This window comes from Petaurus breviceps, unplaced genomic scaffold (assembly GCF_028583685.1).
Source record: "Petaurus breviceps papuanus isolate PSGF00001 unplaced genomic scaffold, PetGlider_PUasm1.0 90825, whole genome shotgun sequence".
NCBI lineage: Eukaryota > Metazoa > Chordata > Mammalia > Diprotodontia > Petauridae > Petaurus > Petaurus breviceps.
In genome coordinates, this window is record NW_027187353.1 from 22084463 (window position 1) to 22105637 (window position 21175).

General features: G+C 39.4%; 1 protein-coding gene and 1 non-coding gene across 2 annotated transcripts in view; both read right to left on the reverse strand.

Moving 5' to 3' along the window:
* Positions 1–942: 942 nt before the first annotated feature.
* Positions 943–21175, reverse strand: part of CCAR1 (cell division cycle and apoptosis regulator 1) — a 52247-nt gene continuing 32014 nt past the window's right edge. Inside the window, exons 11-25 of the mRNA XM_069071476.1 lie at positions 20844–21069; positions 20161–20274; positions 19488–19654; positions 18530–18740; positions 17610–17693; positions 13418–13603; positions 11692–11883; positions 9530–9769; positions 9088–9196; positions 7833–7915; positions 7167–7313; positions 6783–6903; positions 6279–6464; positions 5437–5642; positions 943–2314 (exon numbers count right to left, since the gene is read on the reverse strand). Of these exons, the coding sequence (XP_068927577.1) occupies positions 2255–2314; positions 5437–5642; positions 6279–6464; positions 6783–6903; positions 7167–7313; positions 7833–7915; positions 9088–9196; positions 9530–9769; positions 11692–11883; positions 13418–13603; positions 17610–17693; positions 18530–18740; positions 19488–19654; positions 20161–20274; positions 20844–21069 (2332 nt within the window). The 3' untranslated portion in view covers positions 943–2254. The remainder of the gene's footprint in view (positions 2315–5436; positions 5643–6278; positions 6465–6782; positions 6904–7166; positions 7314–7832; positions 7916–9087; positions 9197–9529; positions 9770–11691; positions 11884–13417; positions 13604–17609; positions 17694–18529; positions 18741–19487; positions 19655–20160; positions 20275–20843; positions 21070–21175) is intronic.
* LOC138148745 (small nucleolar RNA SNORD98) lies at positions 19805–19870 on the reverse strand. The gene has a single exon (XR_011165142.1). It is a non-coding gene; the product is annotated as a small nucleolar RNA SNORD98 (small nucleolar RNA).

The following is a 21175-nucleotide window of genomic DNA, read 5'->3' on the forward strand; positions in this document are numbered from 1 at the left end:
GATCAAAATTAAGGTAATTCTAGCAACCTGACAGACAAGAAAGAGACTGACCAGACCTATGATCATCAATGTATGGAGGTCCTGGAGTTGAACTACCTCTATCAGTGTAGGTCAGCATCTCAGAATGTCTATTTTTTTTTAGGGCAATTGGAGTTAAGTGACTTGCCCAAGGTCACATGGCTAGTTTTTGTGTTAAGTGTCTGAGGCCGAATTTGAACTCAGGTCCTCCTGACTCCAGGGCCGGTGCTCTATTGACTGCACCACCTAGCTGCCCCTCAAAGAGTCTTAAGACAGTTGGCTGGGCACTAAGATGAGAGGTGATTTGCCCAGGGCCACTCAGTTAATATATGTCAGAGACAGAACATGCCCAGGCCTTTTAGACTGATGCCAGCTCTCTAGCCACTGCCTGGGCCACAGTGACTAGTACTGATTGAGTACCCCTTCAGCTCTAGCTGATGACAGATGATCCCAATTTACTGCCATTTCCACTGATGATTTGGGTGCCTTTGTGAGCTAGCCCTTATCATGAAGTGGCATGAAAATTAATGTACAAAAGGTGGCTTAAGCCCTTACTAAAATGTTGCAATTCTTTTTTTTTCCACATCTGCCTTTGACTTTTCTGTGTCTGGGCTTGACATCTGGTTAGTCCACCCCTATCTGTATCTAAGAAAATTTACTAAAAAGAACAAACAAAAGCCTTGTCACTGATAATCTGATGGTCTAAACTTCATTTCCCTTGCTTTATTCTGGCTTTTATTTTACCTGGAAAATTAGAAGCCTGACACACCCCCAGCCTTTCTCTTTGGTTCTGAGATGAATTAATTCTTCATAAACAAATATGAAGCTCGATGTTTGCACAGAGATGAGAGGATACGAGAGAGGCAGAAACACAACTCAATGTTCAAGAACTACAGCATTAACTTCTTGAGTCAAAAGCTCATCTTCTTTTAAAAAATTATTTTAATTAAAAAATAAAGAAGAACATTTTTCACCTACACTCTATGTCATTTAATCTCTGCTCAGAGAGAAAGAAACATTTCTGTACATGAGCTGGTCTTTCAGAGAATCCCAAACAAACACAACATTCGGCAACTTCAGACAAAAACAGACTGGAACATAACTGTCTGGGCATTTGAACCCTTCTCTTGGGGAGTGAGAGCAGCTGTGGGAATCCACTTTGGAGCACTCGTGTTCTCACAGTTGATTACCTGGGACATCAAGACTAAAAATCTGTTGTTCTAGCAAAAAAGAAAACTCCAAAGATCTCATTAAAAAATTTTTTCCCTGGAAATATGCATCACTAAGTATTATGAAACTTAAAACAGGCCTTTTTGTTTAAGATGGTAAATCATCTCACAGCTTTGTAACAGATTTAACCTACTTTTTACAATTAAGAGCTAATCAACTCCTCAACATCCAGAACTAGAGAAAAACTATTTAAAAAAAAAATCAATCCTAATTAAAGGAATTTAATTTAAATTACAATATTTTTTCCATGTAAGGCATTATGCTGACATCTACTGGCCTCAAATTGAACTATACATTTCAATCACTATGTTTTTACATTATAAACACTCTTGAGGAAAGCAGAATTCTTGATAATAGAGCACAATGAACACACTCAAATAAGGCTCCACTTCATTTTCATGTAAACCCCACCAAGTTACCCAAAGAATAATGGCGGCTGACTACTGCTTTCCAAGTATGTGATGGGGCTTGAATTTTAATAAGCAGTTTGAGAGGCGGGATATGATTAGAAGGAGGAAGAAGCTTTTTGTGGTGAGTAAAAAATGTTGAGTTCCCCAAAAAAACTTTCAAAATTATGCAGCATGCTATTTTGATTTACACTGGATTTTTAAGATGGACTGAATTCAAAATAAAAACCTAAAAATGATAATTCTATAAATAAAGAAATTTCGATTTTACTAAACATTTTTTATGAAAGACATCTGGTAATTAAATACTTGCTACTGTCCATTAAATTGATGAACTTTATTAGGGTTAAAACTATAACAAAGTTCATCCTAAAACATTTTGCAAAATTATTTCACTCAAAGAGTGTCTAGTAAATTGAATGCTATGAATTACAAGCAATTTTCAAAAGCAGAGACTCACATTCATAAAACTTTATACATCTTTCAAACTAGGAGATATTTATACTACTAAAATCAAACATGCATCACTTTCAAACATTCTGGTATCATGATTTGTATATTACATTATGTAACACCATTCTTCTCAGAAACAAATTTTATCATACATTTGCACCATTCTCTTTGGATTTTTGATCTCTGTCTTCATTCTTCATATTATCCTACAAAATAATGAACAAAGAAAGATGCTTTTGTTTCACTGAAGTTTTCTTTAAATAAAATTTTTAAAATGTGAACTATAAAGGAAAAGCCAATACATCTGGAACGCACTCATTCACTTTTAAAATCACATGTGATTGGGGCAGCCAGGTAGCACAGCGAGTAAGAGCACCGGCTCCAGTGTCGGGATGACCTGGGGATTGAATCCCGGGCTCAGACACTCAGCACCACACCCAGAAACACCTGGCCGTGTAACCTTGAGCAAGTTACTTAACCCTGATTGCTCAAAAAATAAATAAATAAATAAAACCACGTGTGATGATGCTGGAGCGCTTTCTTTTTGTTTTTTCTTAGTATTTATTTTGGGCAACTGTGCCCCTCCCCCTCAAACAAAACAAAAACAACCCATGAAACATCAGAAGGAGGCATTGGATATGATGAACACCAAAGAACATAATAAAAAATGAAACTATTTTTAAAGACACAGGAAATGACATAATACTAATACGTTGGATACCATTCCACTCACCTCGGAGTCAACTAGAAAAGTTTGGTAGGAATCTCTTCCAAGTGCCCATCTAAGTGTAAAACTAGCAGGGGAAGAGACTTCAGACCAAGATGGCGCTTGTATGGACAGACTATGATGATGTAATAATGACAATTATGATATGATGTAATGATAAATAATGATAATAGTGATATAATGATAAAGAAGTCCAAGGAGAAACTCTAGCAAGTGACTTTCCCACACCAGAACGGCACCATCATTAAGAAGGAGACGGCAGCCTCCTAGTGCTGCCAAAACTAGGCCAGAAAGATGCAAGGGTCTGTGTCCAGGACAGGGAGAGGAGAGGCCCACCAGAGTGGCACAGCAGTGCCCAGGATAAGGGGCTCCTTCTGAACGAACTGCCACAATACAAGGGGGCCTGAGCAAGGGAGGTAGGGGTCAATGCAGAGCCCCAGTTCAGCATCAGTGGTGGGATGAACAAAGACTGACCAGCATAAACAATTTCAGATGACAAGAACAGAGCTACATGCAGATCCTATACTTGATGCATAATGCCATGGGGGGGATTGTGGAACAGAATCTTGTAAACTAAAAGGAAACAAACAAATTAATAAAGACAAAAATCTTAAAAAAAAGTTCTGAAATACAAATACAAGAGTCAAGAGAAACCTAGACAAGCTAACTTGTCTGAGTAGACTCGAAGAAGCTGGGCGATGCTAACATTCTAGGGGGGAAAGCACAAACAAGTCTCCTCTCAGAACCTGAAGATTATCAAAGAGCACTGAGTGAAGTTATTTGGGTGCATGAGATTATGCAGATAAGGAGGAAGGGGGAACACTGGATGTAGCTCATTTTATAAACGAACAAAGAAAGGCTGAACATACAAACAATTTGGTGTGGAAATGCAGTAAACTTAAAAGAAAAATGAGGAAAGAAAGGGGTAGTACTAACAGGAAGATTAATACTGGGGGAGAGAATACTCACAATCAAAACAAACTTCCTAATCCTAAAGGAGGGAATTAAAAGGAAAAAAGAACTAGAATCTCAGAGGGTGCCTGTCAAATTAGGGAATGGCTGAACAAACAGTGATATATGAATGTAATGAATACTATTGTGCCATAAGAAATGATGAAAAGGAGAATCTCAGAATATTAGGTTGTATGAATTAATACTGTTAGGTGAAGAGAAGAGAAAAATTTGTACAAAAACTGCAAGAATATAAAGAAAAACAACTTTGAAGGACTTCAGAACTCTAGTCAATGTTAATGACCAATTATGTCCTCCAGCAGACCTCAACATGTCTTGATAGAAAGGCGATGAATACAGCACACAGAAAGTAACATACAATTTGGGTTGCTGGGGGGATTGATTTTGCTCGACTATGCTCATTTGTTACAAAGGGAACCTTTTCTTCTCAGTTTTTTTTTGGGGGGGATGGGGAGGGATTAGGTCAAAAGGTTCATAACAGTGATGCCTTTAAAAAAGATGTCTATTGAAATTTTTTTTTTAATACACAGAAGAGAACATAAGGAAGCAGAGACATGAACAAGGACAGCTTTGAACATAACACAAGATTTATCTCTTTTTTTATTTGCTTTTTGGAGGGCAATTGGGGTTAAGTGACTTGCCCAAAGTCACAAGGCTAGCGTGTTCAATGTCTGAGGCATTTGAACTCAGGTCCTCTTGACTTCAGGGCCAGTGCTCTATTCGCTGCACCACCTAGCTGCCCCTTATCATGTTTATCTAAAATTTATAGTGCTATATAGTGTGAACCAAAAAGCTTTACAAGCTTCATTTATTTGCATCCACTCTTCTTGAAGTTTGAGAAACTGCTGAGCTCTGGATAGGGACAGTACTGGAAGGGACCTCAGAAATTATCTGAGTCTAACCTTTAAATTGAATAGAAATCTCATCTCTGGGAAATGATCATCTCACTTTGCCTAGAAGAACTTGAATGATGTGGACCCCCTGGAGAGTCCATTCCACTTACAGGAACCCACACTCAGGGGCAGCAAGTTCTTTCCCTATGGAGGGTTTATTTCATCCTGATTTGAGTGAGAGATGGTTTATAGGGGTAGAACTCATTGCCTGGTTAGGACAGAAATGTAATTGAGCTTGAGAATTTTATAAGTAGTTTTTAATGTGTCACAATAATGAGAAATATTCAGCATGTCATCCACACTATAAAATTTAGCATTTAATTACATTATCTTTAATAGTTCTGTGTGTGTAAATTTCCTTAACCAAGTAATAATTATCTTCAGGGAGGACAAGGACTGCATTCATGTTTCTTGTCTTCTAACACTACTGAGAACAAGATAAATGCTCAATATATTGGTTTATTAAAATGAGAGGCATAAAGATGTGTCTGCAGGAGATGTGGAGCAGAAAGGAAAGGTTTAAGGATATATTTTCCTTCTATGGTCACCTAGAAAAGACCACTCAATCAAAGGGGCCCCTTGTGATGGACCATGTACGGAAGGAGTGGTATGAAAGTATTAGAAAAGTAGCCACAGCATCACTAGATAAAACACTGTGCTGCCACCAAGAGACAATAAAATGTAACAAAGCACAAAAATGACAATAAGCAAGGGGGAAAAGGTAAAAAAGCCTCACCTTCTTCAGAACAGTATGAATCTCATCCATGACTGTGGATAAATTTTTGATTGTCTTATTTAGTTGGTTCTCAAACTGCAAATTTGCGTTTTCTGAAGTCTTCAGGTTTTCCTGTAGCTGACTAAGGTCCCTTTTGACTTCTCTGAGTTCACAAGTTAGGCTTTTGTTCGAATTTTCCAAATGTAAAATAGTCTTCTCATCCTCACCTGTAAATAAGGCATTCCAAATGATCAACATCACTGCAGTTTCACTAGAAAGCTAAAGCCTCATTTGTAAAGCTGCTCAAAAGTCAAGTGTGCATAGGGACCGTAATGGTACCCACCACCCATGGCTGTGGTGAGGCTCAAAGGGGACAATGAACGTAAGCACTCAAAACTGGGTCTCGCCATAGCTTAATAAACACTCCCTGCCTTCCTTTCTTCCAGTTTTATTGGCATGACTTTGAGTAAGTCAATGAATGTGTCTCTTGGCCAGATAAGTTTCCTTATCTGTAATGAGTGGGTCAGACTGGATCCACCCAAGTTTATTTCTAACTCTAAATCAACAATCCAATTAGGCAGAATTTCTAAAGCAGGTGCAAGAATACAAGAGGTTACAGGGAAAACCCCTATCTTTTGACAGTGTCAAAATTGTCCCAAGTAATTTTATTACCCAGATTATAAAAGATCAGAGGTTTAGCAACCACAGTCCTACAACCCTCCATGGGAAGCTAGTATAGAAGTCAGGGGTGCAGAGCAGCACTAAATCAGCCCACAAAGAACCTCTGCATTTCACTGCATTAACACAAACACCAAAATGTGGGATGGGGGAGGAAGGGGATATGGGCTGGTCTCTTTCCTCACCTGTTTTATCCTCCAGTAACTGGAGCTTCTGCTCTATTTCAGCTCTGACTTTTTCACTCTTCTCTAGTTTTTGCAATAGACTCCCTACGTCCACCATCGCACCATTATACACTATCAGGCCGACATTTTCTTCCACGACCTTTGACTCCTGCTTTACTGTAGGTGTTGGGAGTAGCAATCTGTTTCCTATATAAGAATTAAAATGTACAAACTTAAAACTTAAAAGTAGTTATTCTTTTGCCACAAAACAAATGTTTTTTAAAAAAAATCAGTCCAAATAGGGGTGGCTAAGTGGCAAAGTGAATAGAGCACTGGCCCCGGAATCAAAAGGACCTGAGTTCAAATCCAGCCTCAGACACTTGACACACTTACTAGCCCTGTGACTTTGGGCAAGTCACTTAACCCAATTGCCCTCCAAAAAACAAACAAAAAAAAAAATCTCCAAATTTTTATCAACTATGCCATCTTGAAGATCCAAAATTTGAAATATTGTACTTTTATTACCTAGCATATCTTCTTGCAATGCTTCAGAGTCTTCATGGTTTTCTTCATCTTTTGAGGTATCTGTTAATTTTCTGTAAAAGCAGGATTCTCGGAGTACTACTTTATTAAGTAATTTCTTAACCTGTTAGTTAAAAAAAGATTTTAAAAATCCTGTCACGACTTTGCAAGGAACATAAATTTTTGCAAGATCTGCTATGAGGATTATTTTGCATGATTTACTACTACAAATTTAATCTTTAATTTGGCTAGGAGAGTTAGGCTTTTTTTTCCAACTAACCCTCCAATGTGCAGAACATGAACAAAAATGTTTACAAGAGTCCTTTAAAAATATTTCTGAAGGCCAGCCCAGTACATTCACTGTTAGAGATTTCTAAAACAAACTACCTGAGCCCGTGAAAGATGAAGACCAAGAGTATAGAGTATTTCTTCCATATCCTTCTCAAGCAGGTAACCACAGTGGCTTTGATCAAAATAAACAAATGCCATCAAAAGATCCCTGTTCACCGTGATCATCTGTGTCTTGTCTTTTTCCTAAAGAAAAGGAAGGACAAGTGAAGGTATCAGTAGATACCAAATGAAGGTTAATGAGAAAATCCTTTCCTTAGAAGTCTGAGACAGTCTGGAAGCGGGGGTGGGAATTTCAAGGTGCTAGGCTCCCACCCCTGCTTTGGACATTCGATACCCAGACCCCAAAGCACACCAAAAGGGTTTCAGTCAGGGGGTGCACAAAGGTCAACGAATACTTCTTGGCTCCAGCTGCTGGGCCGCTTTATCTAGTAGCCCCTAAGCCAGGGTGTTGGGTGGGTGCAGCCAAACAACTGAGTAATGCCCGGCTGGTCTATGGCCACAAGTCTGAAGCCCGTGTTTAACAGGTGGGAAAAGTAAGCCATGGAGAGAAAGGTGCCCTTTTAAGTAAAGAAAATTGTAAATGAAGCTAATAATTAAAAACCTGTAAATGTCCAGGTTAACACGTTCTGTTAAAGTGACAGATGTTCTGTAAAGAGAAAGATCACCTAGAAGCAGAGGAGCATTTTATTCGCTGTGAAGTACCTTATCTTTAGAAGCTCTCTCTTTGCCGTATCGGTTAATCTCCCTTTTGTCATCCCGTTTATTCATCTCTTCCTCATCTCGGTCTGTCAAAAGAAAGCAAAAAAAAAACTAAATTCAAATGAATAAAAGGTAAAAGCAATCAAAGCAAAAATTAAATAAGAGGAGTATTTGACAGGAGGGTTAGAAATTACTCTTCTATTTCCTAATATCAGATCAGAACAATCATTTCCAAAAAAGATCTAGTATGCAGAAATATTTGTGACTATTACTTAAAAATAACATCAACAGACTTACTGTACAGATTCTCCTGCATACTAAAAGTACTAGGAAGAGGAACAGGAAGATACTTGCAATGGGTGATGAGAAACAAAACATCAAAATGCATGAGGAAATAATACTGTGTTCAATGTCAATTATTAATTCACATAAATCATGATGAAGAGATTAAAAAGAAATTTATCATAGCAAGTAGAGTCAAAAACTGACCACAGACTTTTAAGAGTTCACTACAAATTAGGGACAAATACCTATAATAAGTGATAATGTTCTAAGCCCAGATGTGGTTTATCTACTCCAAAAGTTGAGATAAAAATCACCAATGGAAAGCCCTAGGTTATGGTGCCAGAGGATGGAGGGTAAACCATGTCTCTGGTTTTCAGTATCCTGTAAAATAAGGAGGTTTAATGAGATGACTTCAAAGGCTCCTGCCAGCTCTAAATCTTAGGAACCCAATCATTTTAGGAAGAGTCAGAAGACCCAGGCTCTAATGTTGGCTCCACAGTTTTATACCATATGATGCTGCATGAGTCTATTGAACTGCTCTGAAGTTCAGTTTCACTGGCTCTAAAATATAGGCTGTTTCGTATACTGTTACAGTCAGGCATTTATTCAAAATACCATTTGTGCTTTTAATCTTTCCAGGTAGAAAAGTACAACTAAGGAGCTAAAAAGTCTGAAGAGTAAAAAGCTGTAAGTAAACAATCTAAAGGATATAGAAGCAAATTTATGAAAGCTCTTTCCTACGAAGCAAGGATTTTGGTGATAAACTTCACACAATCTAGCCAATTTTTCAAGGTAGATTTTTTTCATTGTGGATAAGGAACAAATTATCTTTAAAATATAACTTATTAACAACGATGTCAGAGAACAGAAGTAATCCCTGCCATATTTTGTGTAATCTAAAATACGGAATTTGAATATAGTCACTTAAAAAAATGCAAAAATTAATTAGAAATGGAGAAAGAAGCGACTGTACCGTCCTCCTCGTCTTCAGCATCTTCCGCTTCCAGCGGGTCATATTCTTCCTGGTTATTGTCTTCTTCAGTTTCATCATCATCTTTATCATCTTTTCTTTTGTCTTCTTTCTGTAATAAAAATGCTTCAAAATTAAACAGAGGCATCTCTCCAAGTCCTAAACAACAAGTTATTATTTTACTTGGGAAAGTGTTCTTTTCCTAATGAATTTTCGGAACACATAGGAATAAACATACTAAGAAAACTAGACACGAGTGTTCTGTCCAAGAGCAGTAGTAAACACATTGCAATAAGACATTCTTAACTTTTCTATATGACAAATTAAGTGGGAAGAAAGCAGAAACGAAGTTTTCAGAATCCTGAAGAAGACAGACTGCACAGAAGTAAGTGCAAAGTGGAAACATCTGAGCATATTTTGCTAATTCTGGGGATAAGTGGCAGACCTTTCTGTCTTCTCGGTCATCTTTCCTATCTTTGTCATCGCCTGATTTTCTCCTTTTTGGTTTTGGTTCATCAATGTCATCATCCCTGTCTTCCTTCTTCTCTTTTCTCTCTTCCTTTTTGCTTTTCTTATCCTTTTCCTTCTTATCCTCTTTTTCTGGAAGGGATATTAATGATTTATATATCCGCACACCAAAGTCTCTTTGAAGCATTTCATTGAAGAGCTCAGCAAATAATGAAACCTACACGAAGATGTAAAAGATAAAACAAAACACCTTTTAAAATGTCTTCTCCTTTGGACCTTGAAACAAAGAATACTCAGCTAAATAGAAAAGAGGAACCTTCAGTTTTCAGCATAGTAATATAGCTGCCTCTTCCAAGAGTCTACTAAAAGTAAATCTTCCTAATCTAGTCCTAGATTTCAATGACAGCTGATATTCATTATGACCTTATGGTCCTGCAAAATCTTGATGTATTCTGAATCAACAATTACATTATGTTTAATGTAGTTTTAAATTAAATATATTTCATTACATAATTCTTTTGAAGAATTTAAAGATTATCCAAAGTCTTTTTAATTATTTGAAAATTGGTCATTTAGCTACAAACATGGAACAGCATCAATATTTGATTAGCCAGAATGTCTATCCTCCCATAACAGGTAATTTAATAAAATAAAAATGAAAATCCAGTGCATTAGTTAAAATCGAAAAAGAGAACATATGTTCGAAGTTCATTAACTACAAATATGACATAGACCAAGCTATACATACCTTATTTATGTGAACAGAAATCAGCCTTAACTAGAAAAAAGAATGGTTAAGCATAATAGGCATGTAGTAAATGTATCTGAGAAATGGATTAATATGGTTCCTCTTCAATGATGAAGCACTTAATAAGAAAACAGACGCAGCATGTTTAATACTAAAGTGACCAAGACTATGATATTTATAGTTAATTTTGTAGTACACCATGGCCATTCTTAGTTGAAGTGATTTGTCTGACTAATCCCAGTAATGGTATTCAAAAATAACCATGAGTTGTAAAACTTAAAACTCCTCAAAACTGGGAGCTGGTATCCAAGGGGAATGTGGATGTCTCTTCTATTTATTTGATAAGAAAATGAACTCACAGGGTCACAGGATTTAGAGTGGAAGGAATCTTAAGAGATCAAAATGAAATCCAGAAGTCAAATGACTTGCATGGGGCCACACAGATGATTCCCACTTCACCTCAATCAATGTATTTGTCTTTGATCCTTGTAACAGCTTCTAGCAAAAAGGGATCTTGGACATTTGCGATAACAAAAGCTATTAAGAAAGTAATTTAACACCCTAGAATAGGATTGCTATTCTCTCATTTTGATTCTTTCTTTTCCTTGAAGAACTGTTTGGAAAACAAATTTCTTTTCTAAATTTTCCCCTAATTTCCTCCATTCTGCCTGGTAGATCAAAATTTCTATTAAGGATTCAAAACAATCATGGATTATCAAAAAGACCTTGTACAATAAAAACTTCCTTCTGGAGCGGATTATGCCCAAATGATGGATACCATCACAGAGTTCTGGCCTTGCTATTCCATGGACCCAAAATATAAAACTGCACAGTGTTTTAGCGCGTAGAGGGGAGGCATCAAACTTGTAGCTGGTGGGCAACCTGAACCAGATTAAAAGGTCAATGGAAAACATTTAGCAAAGTAAATAAAAACACAATACAATACACATGATGCTAATCTGTGGTTTTCTAAAGTTGATGTGTGGCCTGCAAGCATCTACTTCTATTTGAGATTGATACCACTAACTTATAGTACACTATGCTTATGCCAAGAAGTCTGAGAATGCTATTCCATTTTGTTTTAATTAAGGAATACCATTCTAATCTAGGCATGAAAAATTTCAATGTTATTTTAGAAAAAGGGCGTATCTACCTTTTAACATGGTAAAATGCAAGACATCTAGTTGTCTTAAGACAACTAAAAGTTCCTAAATTGTTTTATAATGACAAATAACGTTAGGACAGTACTAGCAAAGCTAGATGGAAAAGAGCTAATTAAGTCAACCTATTAGTATGAAAAGTTCCGTGTGTAGTGCAATAACAAAGATTTTTCTCCCTCGACCTATTAAATAATGTCAGTTTAAAAAGGGACAAAATCAAAGTAAAGTTACCTCAAACGAATGTTCTTTGTTATCCTCTAATCTGTAGTCCAAAAGTACACTCAAAGACATGATGCTACAGTCAAACTTGCCACTCTTTGCAGCCCAGTTAGGGTGTACAATAATGGCTGGTTCATCAGGTAAAATGTACCGCCTTTCACGGCGCTGACGCTCCATTTCTTCCTGGCGTTTCCTTTCTTCTTCCTACGTGTTTCAAATTTCAAACTGTATTTATAAACCCATTTTATTTTTAAAAGTCAAGCATGCAATCATGTATCAAACAAGCATTATCAAAAAAGGCAGACTTTAGGAAGAAGAAAAGCTCCTGAGCCAAATGATCCCAAAAGACAAAACAAATTTCTTACTGTTCTTTATTGTGACCAAACCAACAGCTTGATAAATAGAAATTCACTTGAGAGGCTAACAAAGGATACCAATTATCACAGTTCTACGTTTCTCTCCAGCCAGCTTCTAGATTTCCCCACCTATTTCAGTTTCACTTTTTGCTGGTGTTTTGGTATATATCTCACTTCCCAGACAAGGGAAAACCTACTGTAAACCAAGTGCATCACAGCAAAGCACACATATCAATCAATCAGTAGTTAAGTGGCAGGCGCTTGACACAATGCTAGGGATACAAAGACAAAACTAAACACTCCTTACCCTGAAGGAGCTTACATTCTGTATTGGGAAATAACATGCACACAGAAGAAGAATCAAAAGAGAGTCAAAGTCATTTTTAAAGGAGGAAGAGAGGAGATGAGAAACTGGCAGCTTGAGGGAAGGTCTTGTGTAGGAGGAGGACAAACTGAACTATGTAGAGGGCAAGGCTTCTAACGGGCAGAGAGCTGAAGAGGGAAAGTGACCCAAGCCCAGGAGACAGACTGAGCCAAAGCATGAAGATGACAGATGGAGCTCTCTATGAGAGAGACAACATGTCTGATGGTTAAGCTGAACCACAGGGTATGTGAGGGGCAGTATGAGGACTGTCTGGAAGGCTGCAGTGAGATGGTGAAGGAAAGGCTTTAGCAACTAAACAGGGGAACTTGTGCTGCTTCCTAGAGGCAACAGGGAGTTACTGGAACTTGCTGAACAGGTGTGTGGTATGACATAAATCACAAATTCAGGATAATAGAGACCAACCAAAATTTATTTTCCCAAAAGCCTATATTTGTATAGTTATCCTTTCAAATGAGAGTTCAATTGCCTTGCCATGTTTATTTGAAAAGGTGATGCTTTTGAAGTCAGAATTACTGAGGCTGAGAGGGCCTGACCACACTACATTTTAAGTTCATGACTCTCACCTGAAGACCCAATCTAATCAAATTATTATAGTACTATCAAAGGCAACGAAAACTGGAATAGGACCCACTCACTCCCTAAGAAGAGGTGGGGTGGGGACAAAAGCCATCCACGACTAGCTTTCTACACCTAGATTTTACAAATCCTCCCATCAGCTCTTGGCTTGGGAGCCCAAGGTTCTGCCAGCACAGCCCAAGCCCTGTTGGTTCCTATTCAAGCAGAGACTCAGTGACTACTCCAGGACCAGCCTCGAGATACGTATGGAGGCTCATCACAGAAAGACCGGCTCCCAAGAGATGCCCTAGTGAGGGACACTCCTTTACTACCAACACCAAGAAACAACAAGGACCACAAATCAACGCAGCAACGTGCAATCCTCGCGGCGTGCCTCGTGGCCGACACCCCCCAGCCCCACCGCTCCGGGCCGCGGCCGTACCTCTTTGTCGTCCTCGGATTTCCTGTCTTCCTCTTCTTCCTCTTCCTTTTCAGATTTCTCCAGCTCCTTCTGCTCCTCTTTCTGCTCTTCTACTTTAAGCTGCTTTGTCAGTCGGGCTATCAACTGGGATTTTAATCCTTTAGAACTAAGAGCTCGGCTTTCTAATTCTTTACGAAGGTCATTTACCTAAATGAGTATATATTAAGCATATAAATTAACACAATCTAAAAGCATGAAATCAAAATTTGGAACCAACTCAATAAAGGTCTAGAGTTTAGTAAAAACAAAACAAAACAAAAAACCAAGCAACTTAATAGTGAAACAAGTGAATAAAAATCATAGTCTAACTTACTTAAAATAAAACTCTGATTAACTGGAACTCAATTATCTGGAATCAACTGATTTAAAAAAAAATCCAATATTCTCACTTTTGAAATGACCTGTGATTTCTGCTGGTGAGGAAACTCCCTCCTCCCACTGTAAGTCAGTATAGTCTCTGAAGGCTTAAGACTTGCCCAGTGACACACAGCCAGGATGGGTCAGACTGTCCTGGCTTCAAGACCAGTTCTCTATCCACTACAAATGCTGTACTTCATTTTTATAAGAAATAAATCACATGGCACATATGAGCTTAACCTCCTGTTCTTCGAAGCTCCTCATCGGTGACACGCAGAACCCTGCTGACAAAAACACAGGGCATCTCTCCAGGGACCTATTTGGGTTTTAATTCTTCAGAGAGTGGTATATTCCATTTCTTGCTGCCAGTACAATGTGGGCCTTAAGATGAACTGTGGTTTCCATAGGAAGAATGGAGTCCTTAAGAGGAGTCTGTAATTTCCTCAAGGTAATTCAGCCTGTTTTCCTCCTCCTGTTCAATTTAGATGACCCAGTCACAGTCTATCTGTTTCATCTGGTCATACTGATGGACAATGGGGAACTTCAAAGAAGATGTAAAAGATGGGATCAAAGAAATGTGTGACAAGAAGGGAAGATGGCTGGTTCCATGGAGAGGAATGACAGGCGAACACCCAGAGGCTCCCCTGGTACCCTTGCGATGTCAGAAGAAGTGAGGCCTCCAGCAGGCTGGGGGGACCCCATGGACAAGAGTTGTGCAGGCTACATAGTTGTAGAGAGCTTCAGGTAAGTGAGATCACAGTCCAACGAGAATGGAGCGGCGAATGGAGTTTTTTTTATTTTTTAAGACAATCATATTTAGTACCTTTCTGTAAACTAAAAGACCTGAAGATGAAGATGACTCAAGGAGCTGTAGGATCACTAATGGGACATGTAACAAAGTGGGAAGAGACTCACACTCGCGGCACGGCTTTTTTCTGTGTGACTGGAACTCACCTCACCCGAAGATCTTTTGTGGCTCTTAAAGTCCATTAATTACGGTAGTTTCCCCCAAACCTGCTCTTCTTTCTCACTCTCAGGGGCAGCACAATCTCCCCAGATCAGCACTCCCATGCACCATCCTGGACCAGGTCCTCACAATGCACTCACTGTCTGCAATGCCTCTCAGCCCTTCCTGCCTCCTCACTTTCACTGCCTCTCCCCTGGATTATGAGAAGTTTCCCGAAGGCCTTTCCATCACTAGACTCCCCATCTCAGCCATCTGATCCATTTGGGCCTTGCTCATCATGCTTCACTTCCTCCAAACCTTAACCATCCCATAATCAAATCAACTCTGGCTCTCTCCTCCTATTCACTATACCTGTACCTTTCCAAGCCAAAATCCTCATCCCTGGCCAACACTGCTCAGTGTGTGGTCTCTCACTATTTGTACATGAGGTCCTTACGGTGTCTTTGCTTTTGTATTTGTACTCCCAGCACTCAGGAAGCACTTAATACTTACTCATTCATTCACTCACTGTTCCAATTCACTGTGCACACCACGGTTAACGTTCTTATTATGTTTATTCTAATTCTGTTTTTTCTCCTATGATCATGCCCATCTTCATCAAAGATCTTCCAGCGTTTCCCTGCAGCCTATGATACTAAGTAAAAACTCCTTATCCTGAAGTTGATGACCCTCTATAATGTCAACTCTTCTCCTCACACCCTCTAAGTTATAATCAAACTGGACCTTTGCCCTTCAAACATGCTCCACATGCAGTTTACTTTTTGTCCTTTGCTCATGGTCTCCACCACCCCCTCCTCCAAACTTCCAGATCCAGCTCTTGGGGAAGATCTTCCTGATCTCTTCAGCTGGAAATCAGCTCCCTCACCCAATCTTGCCTCACTCTGGATCACTATTATTCACAAACATGTTTTAATTTGTATTACGTTTACCTTTATCATCCCTTAGCAATCATAAATTCCTTGAGGGAAAGGACTAAGAATTTTTTATCTTTCTATCTCACCCCAGCAGCTAGCACAAATGGTGAGCCCTTTACAAATACTGACCTGATGAAAGATGCTTTATTAGATATGCTCTACTGAATACAATAGCCAAGTGGGCTATGACACAAGGAAAATTTCAGGAAGAAAGATTAAAACAAAAAAAAAAAAAGGGTTTTGCTTGACTTTCAATTAACCAATAATCTACTTAATCAGACTATCTCTGTCACAGGCAAATGATGGTTTTAAGTGCTGTTAACTTTCAATTATATAGGGTTTTCTAAAAGTCTTGGTATAGTCTGAAGCTACTAAAAACTTAAAATGAAGTTAAGACTTTTGGAACACCTTGGATTTATTAAATTTGCAGAAGCTGGTAGTCAGTTCATCACTATGACTACTAACTGGGACAACATTGGGGAGAAAGAGTCAGACCCTGACGATTAGAGATAACATGCCAGGTAACTAAAGATTTTCAAGATGAGTGCTCCCTTTTGTATTATTTCATTCTCATTTGAATGTTTCTCTGTTTCTATCTGTTCCTGTTTCAGGGATCCATGCAAAGGACATTATGTTATTTTCCTGGAAAGAATGCAGAAAAAAATGTATAATGTTCAGGATCCAATTGAGAAAGAAATTTCAAGGGCAATTTACTTGATGATGTTTAGGAGTTGGTTTGTGATTTCCCTAAGATCAAAGGTTCTCTCAAACAAACCAGAAAGACTGAAGCCAATTTCAGTTATAAAGGTACATAAGTTTATCTCTTCTATTATTCTGTACAGAAGTTCACCTTTATGGGCCTCAATTTCATTATTAAGTAGAATAAGTGCAATGGATTACGTGATCTAGGGTCCTTTCAAGCTCTAAAACAAAATCTGTTTCTATGAAGATATTTCAAATTCTATTTAATTCCAATATCCTAAAAAAAAATTGTAGATCACATTATGAAAATGTGTTTTCACTACATTCTGTGCCATTATTGAGGGTTTTCACCAATGACTGTCAAAGTGCCTGTAACGTGGCTAATCCAGCTGCTAATGACGCTGAAGTGAGTGCTCATGTTCTACCTGATGCCAGGGCAGCACACGTTCTCTGGGGCAGCTTGTTTCCACAGCTCAACAGCACCCAGCAGAACAAGTCTGAAACGGGCTGAAGTGATGTGACAAAAGCTGCCAAGTGGGGAGTAAGATGCAAAATATTGCTGCTGGCATCATCTGCCTTCCACAGGAAGGCCCAGCTCTCCTTCCCTTTGAGGTGTCCTGCTCCTTGGGCTTCTACTTCTAGTTCCTTTTGAAACATGGGGCTACTTTGAGGCTATCTGCCTCTCTGGGAAAAGGAGATGTCTTTTGAAGAGGAGTTACATTCCCAGAATGTAAGCTTAACTGTGGCAGCTTAGGCCCACGTCCAGGAATAATCTATTTTTTTTAATGGGCAGGGAGATTTAGAAAGATAAGCAAAGGTCTAACTTTAACTTGGCCATAACTTTGTTTTATATACAAAATGTAAGGACCAATAGAATGATGACCATGTGATCAACTTTTGCTTAATGTGTGTTCACCTTGACATCTCAAGGTAATACGCCTCTTTAAGTCTTTAATTTGGCGTTGTGTTTCCTGGCATCTTACCTCTCTTGGACCCCAAAATCTTTGGGTAACCTCACAGCCTTACTTACCTTTGTTATCTCTCCAAATACCTAACAGAATGCTCTGCACACAAAAGACGGCTACTGCTAAGGTGAATTTTTTAGTAACCTCCACCGCGGCTTCCCTCCTAAGTGACCTTCCATGCAGAAAGTGCCCTATCAGCGCCGTGCCCGGGGCCTCGGCCCCAGTTTCTGCCACCTTCAGAAAGTTACCTTCATCGTCTTTGGATCAAGCTTAGACCAGTGGGTGGGGGTGGAGATCTCCTTCGCCTCACCATCATCCTTCTCTTCTTCATCCTGACATACAAAGTTAGGACATAATTATTATTCTGAAGCCTTAAAAGGATATTAATTTATTCTTAAAATTCTGTTGCTGATCTGTGCAAGGTCACAAGTGTTTCAGATTGTCTTCTCCTAAAGTTATTGTTTAGGCAAGTCCACGTACATACATTCTACCACTTTAACTGATCACAAAGACACTCATCAGCCAATCAAAGCCAGATCTGTGAAACACAAAAGGGTGATAAATTACAACACAAAGGATATCAGGGATGCACAGACACTGATGGTCTCCACTAACCACACAGTGTGTGATCTTGCCCCAATTTTCAAGCCACCCAAAGTTAATCTTGATTTAGTCAGACCTTTAAAATGTACCAAAGACGTTGCCACATAGCCTGAAATTTCAAAGCTCTCAGACTTGTGGTTGTCCAATTTCAAATATCCATGATTAGAACTGATGACCGTGAAAAAGAAAATTTTTTATAATTTTAGAAAATGGCAAAATGTTTAAAATGGCTTAATACTGAATCTCGCTCAACAACTGGTCCCAGATTCCAGCAACTAGACCTATGATGAAAACAAAGCTTTGTGCAATTTAAGCACAATTTACTTTCCTCTGTGGTCTCAGCATTCATTAAGTTAGCATAATTGACGAATTGGTTTGGGTTTTGGTTTTTTGGTTTTAAAGAGAACGGAACGTACAACTACTCTGCTGAAAGCTGGATTGCCAGTCGCTGTTACCAGTTATGTTCCTCCGTGTGTGTTTATCGTGTAGTATGTGATGTGCATTTGTGCCTGTGTTCCTGTGCCTGTGAGAAGCGGAAATAGAAAAAGGGATTAGCGTTCAGTGCCTGTTCTCCATCAGCCTCCTTGCGTTCACCCTGTAGCTTCTCGGCCAGCTGCTGCTTGTATCCTCGGGAGAGGGTTTCCCACTCTGAGCGGGTGGGAAGGCAATGCCAAACATCCGGGAAAAATAAAACCACTGTCTCCACATGAGCTGGAACTGTACGCCCCTTGTGGGTCTCCTCAGGGCGATGGTAGCGAATCTCTGCAAAACGGTACCTGTTGCAAGGGAAGAAGCATGTTGGAAAAAAAATTCTAAAATACACTTTAAAGACCCTAGTTCACTTGTAGCACATCAAGTAAAGAACTTTTGCTGCCAGAACCTCAGGCTGGTCTAAAGAAAAAAAAATTACGGAAGCCATAGTTGCTCTTTGGTGCGCTTGTCCAGCTTGGCTCCCTTCGATGGAGCGGAGCGTGCTCACAGGAAGTGGCGAGGCCCTGGGCCTGCGCGCTCAATTAGTCCCCCCACACTCCCAGGCACCCTCAGAGAAGGAGTGCAAATCGAGTGCGTGTGGAAAGTGAGAGCTTTTGCAAATTAGGTCTGAACAATAGTACAAGACGCACAAGACAAATTAGCCTCAAGAGAAAATATGGCTGGGCAGTGAGTCAGCAACTACAGCGTTTACTTTATGACAAAAGAATTGTAATGAAAGAAGTTCTCTCTTGTCGGTCTTCTCCAGCTACGCATGAAATGAAAACATTTCCAACATACATTCCCTGCAGAAGTGCAGCATAACAAGACACAGTTCCGCTTGCAGTCCATCACGATTAGTCCTTAAGTCAGCTCTGAACATTTTGGCACCAAACAAGTCTTTGCTACAATGGGACTCCCCTTTGAGTAGTTTACCTGCATCGCCAAAGCTTGCTGAATGAGGTGGGGAAAAAAGGCTGGTTGACAGACACATCTACATAAGCTATGAGCACATTTCTATTCATGCCAGTCATATGGAGAAGATTGGTACTTACCATTGAGTGCACACACTTAAATCAATGCCTGTCAGAGCCTTACAACAACGAATAGCAGTCTTTATCAACACAGAGGGATCTTTCTCTGGGTCTGGTCCATCCAGTGAAGGAGACCAGTGGCCTCCAATAGCCATGGCCTCATCCTTGCCTTTCATGCCCACTAAAAACTAAGTCAAAGACAAAGAATGGATTAAATGTTTTGTTACACTGCTTGTGCTCCAAATGTCAGATGATGTAAGTACCTGAAAAGGAAACATGCACGCACCCCTTTCACCAAATTCACTTCCCTATCCCTGGTGGGCCTATTGGCCAAGGAAGAGTTCAGTTCATCATGTTCCACACTGTATTTCAGCAATGGAATAGGATTTTATTCATCACAACTCATCCTTGTAAAAAATTTTCTCATATCCAAATTTATTTTCTGTTAAGAACTCATGGTAGAACTTTAATGATATCAAAATACACTCCATTTCTTTACTGCTGTTAACATGGGGTTACATTCAGCACACAACTCTATGTACCAATATATTCACATTCTATAAACAACACGATGATACCAAGCAGGCTACATAAACTCTGGAATCACCCAAAATTAAAAACTGTTTTCCCTTTTACATACGGGAAATCATAACTAAACAAAAACAAAGCCCCTGTCAACGGAGAGCCACTTTACCTTAACAAGTCTAGCAGGATGTTGGAATCCGTCTCGAAGTTCTTGTGGGTCTTCAGCAAGAGCGCATGATTTGTGATATAAGTCTTCCATACTAGGGCTAGCCATCAGCATTACCTATTACATAGTCAAATAATTCAATCCTGTCAAAATAGTCTAAAGTGGTAAGGAAGAAAATGAAAGTGGCAAAACTACACATACCCTCAACTTTCCGATATGCAAATTAGCATCTGAACTCCAATATACAAAGGTACCCCCAGAGTGTGAGGCTACAGCAGTGGTAGGGAATCATAAACACCTTACATCTGTATCGACTTCATCTTTTTTCGAGGGATGCTATTAATAGTGTTTTGCAAACATTACAAAGCCATGTGCAGTAAGCAGTGTCCCAACTGCTGCCCCTGAGGACTACTGGCCCTGCGGTGGGCGCCCTCAAGTCTCACTTCTGGGCCCCTGAAGGCAGAGCCCCAGCAGCACCTTTCTTTCTTCTAGGCACATCATGATGTCATTAACTGATACCATTTCTTTCATCTTCCGATTCCTCCAAACTATGTAAGGGACAAGCAACTGCCTCTCCCCAATTTGAGAGCAGAAGGATGAAAGGGCAAAGAGAGGCTACTTAAAAACCATCATTTCTCTTACTTTCTGATCCAAATAACTGTCCAGGTCCCCGATGGAATACAAACCTTGGCACTATACAAGTGATCAGCATCAGGCGGGTCAAGAATAGCCACATTTTTCTCCAAAGGATCTACCTCTCTGTGCATGACATAGAAGTTACAGTAGTTTCCCAGTTGGAAGGGTCTTGACAAAGGAAAAGCATCGACCCACATAAACTGAGCATCGAAAAAGTCACTAGGGATGTACAGGTTCTGATAGCGACGTCTCAGCTCCATCATGTCACAGCTAGGGCTGTAAAACAGAAACAAAGGACAAACACAGTAGCAAGCTCAGTACGGACACGGTGGAGAGTCAGACAACACTGGAGGGATGCTTGTCCCAGAAGTTAACTCTATGT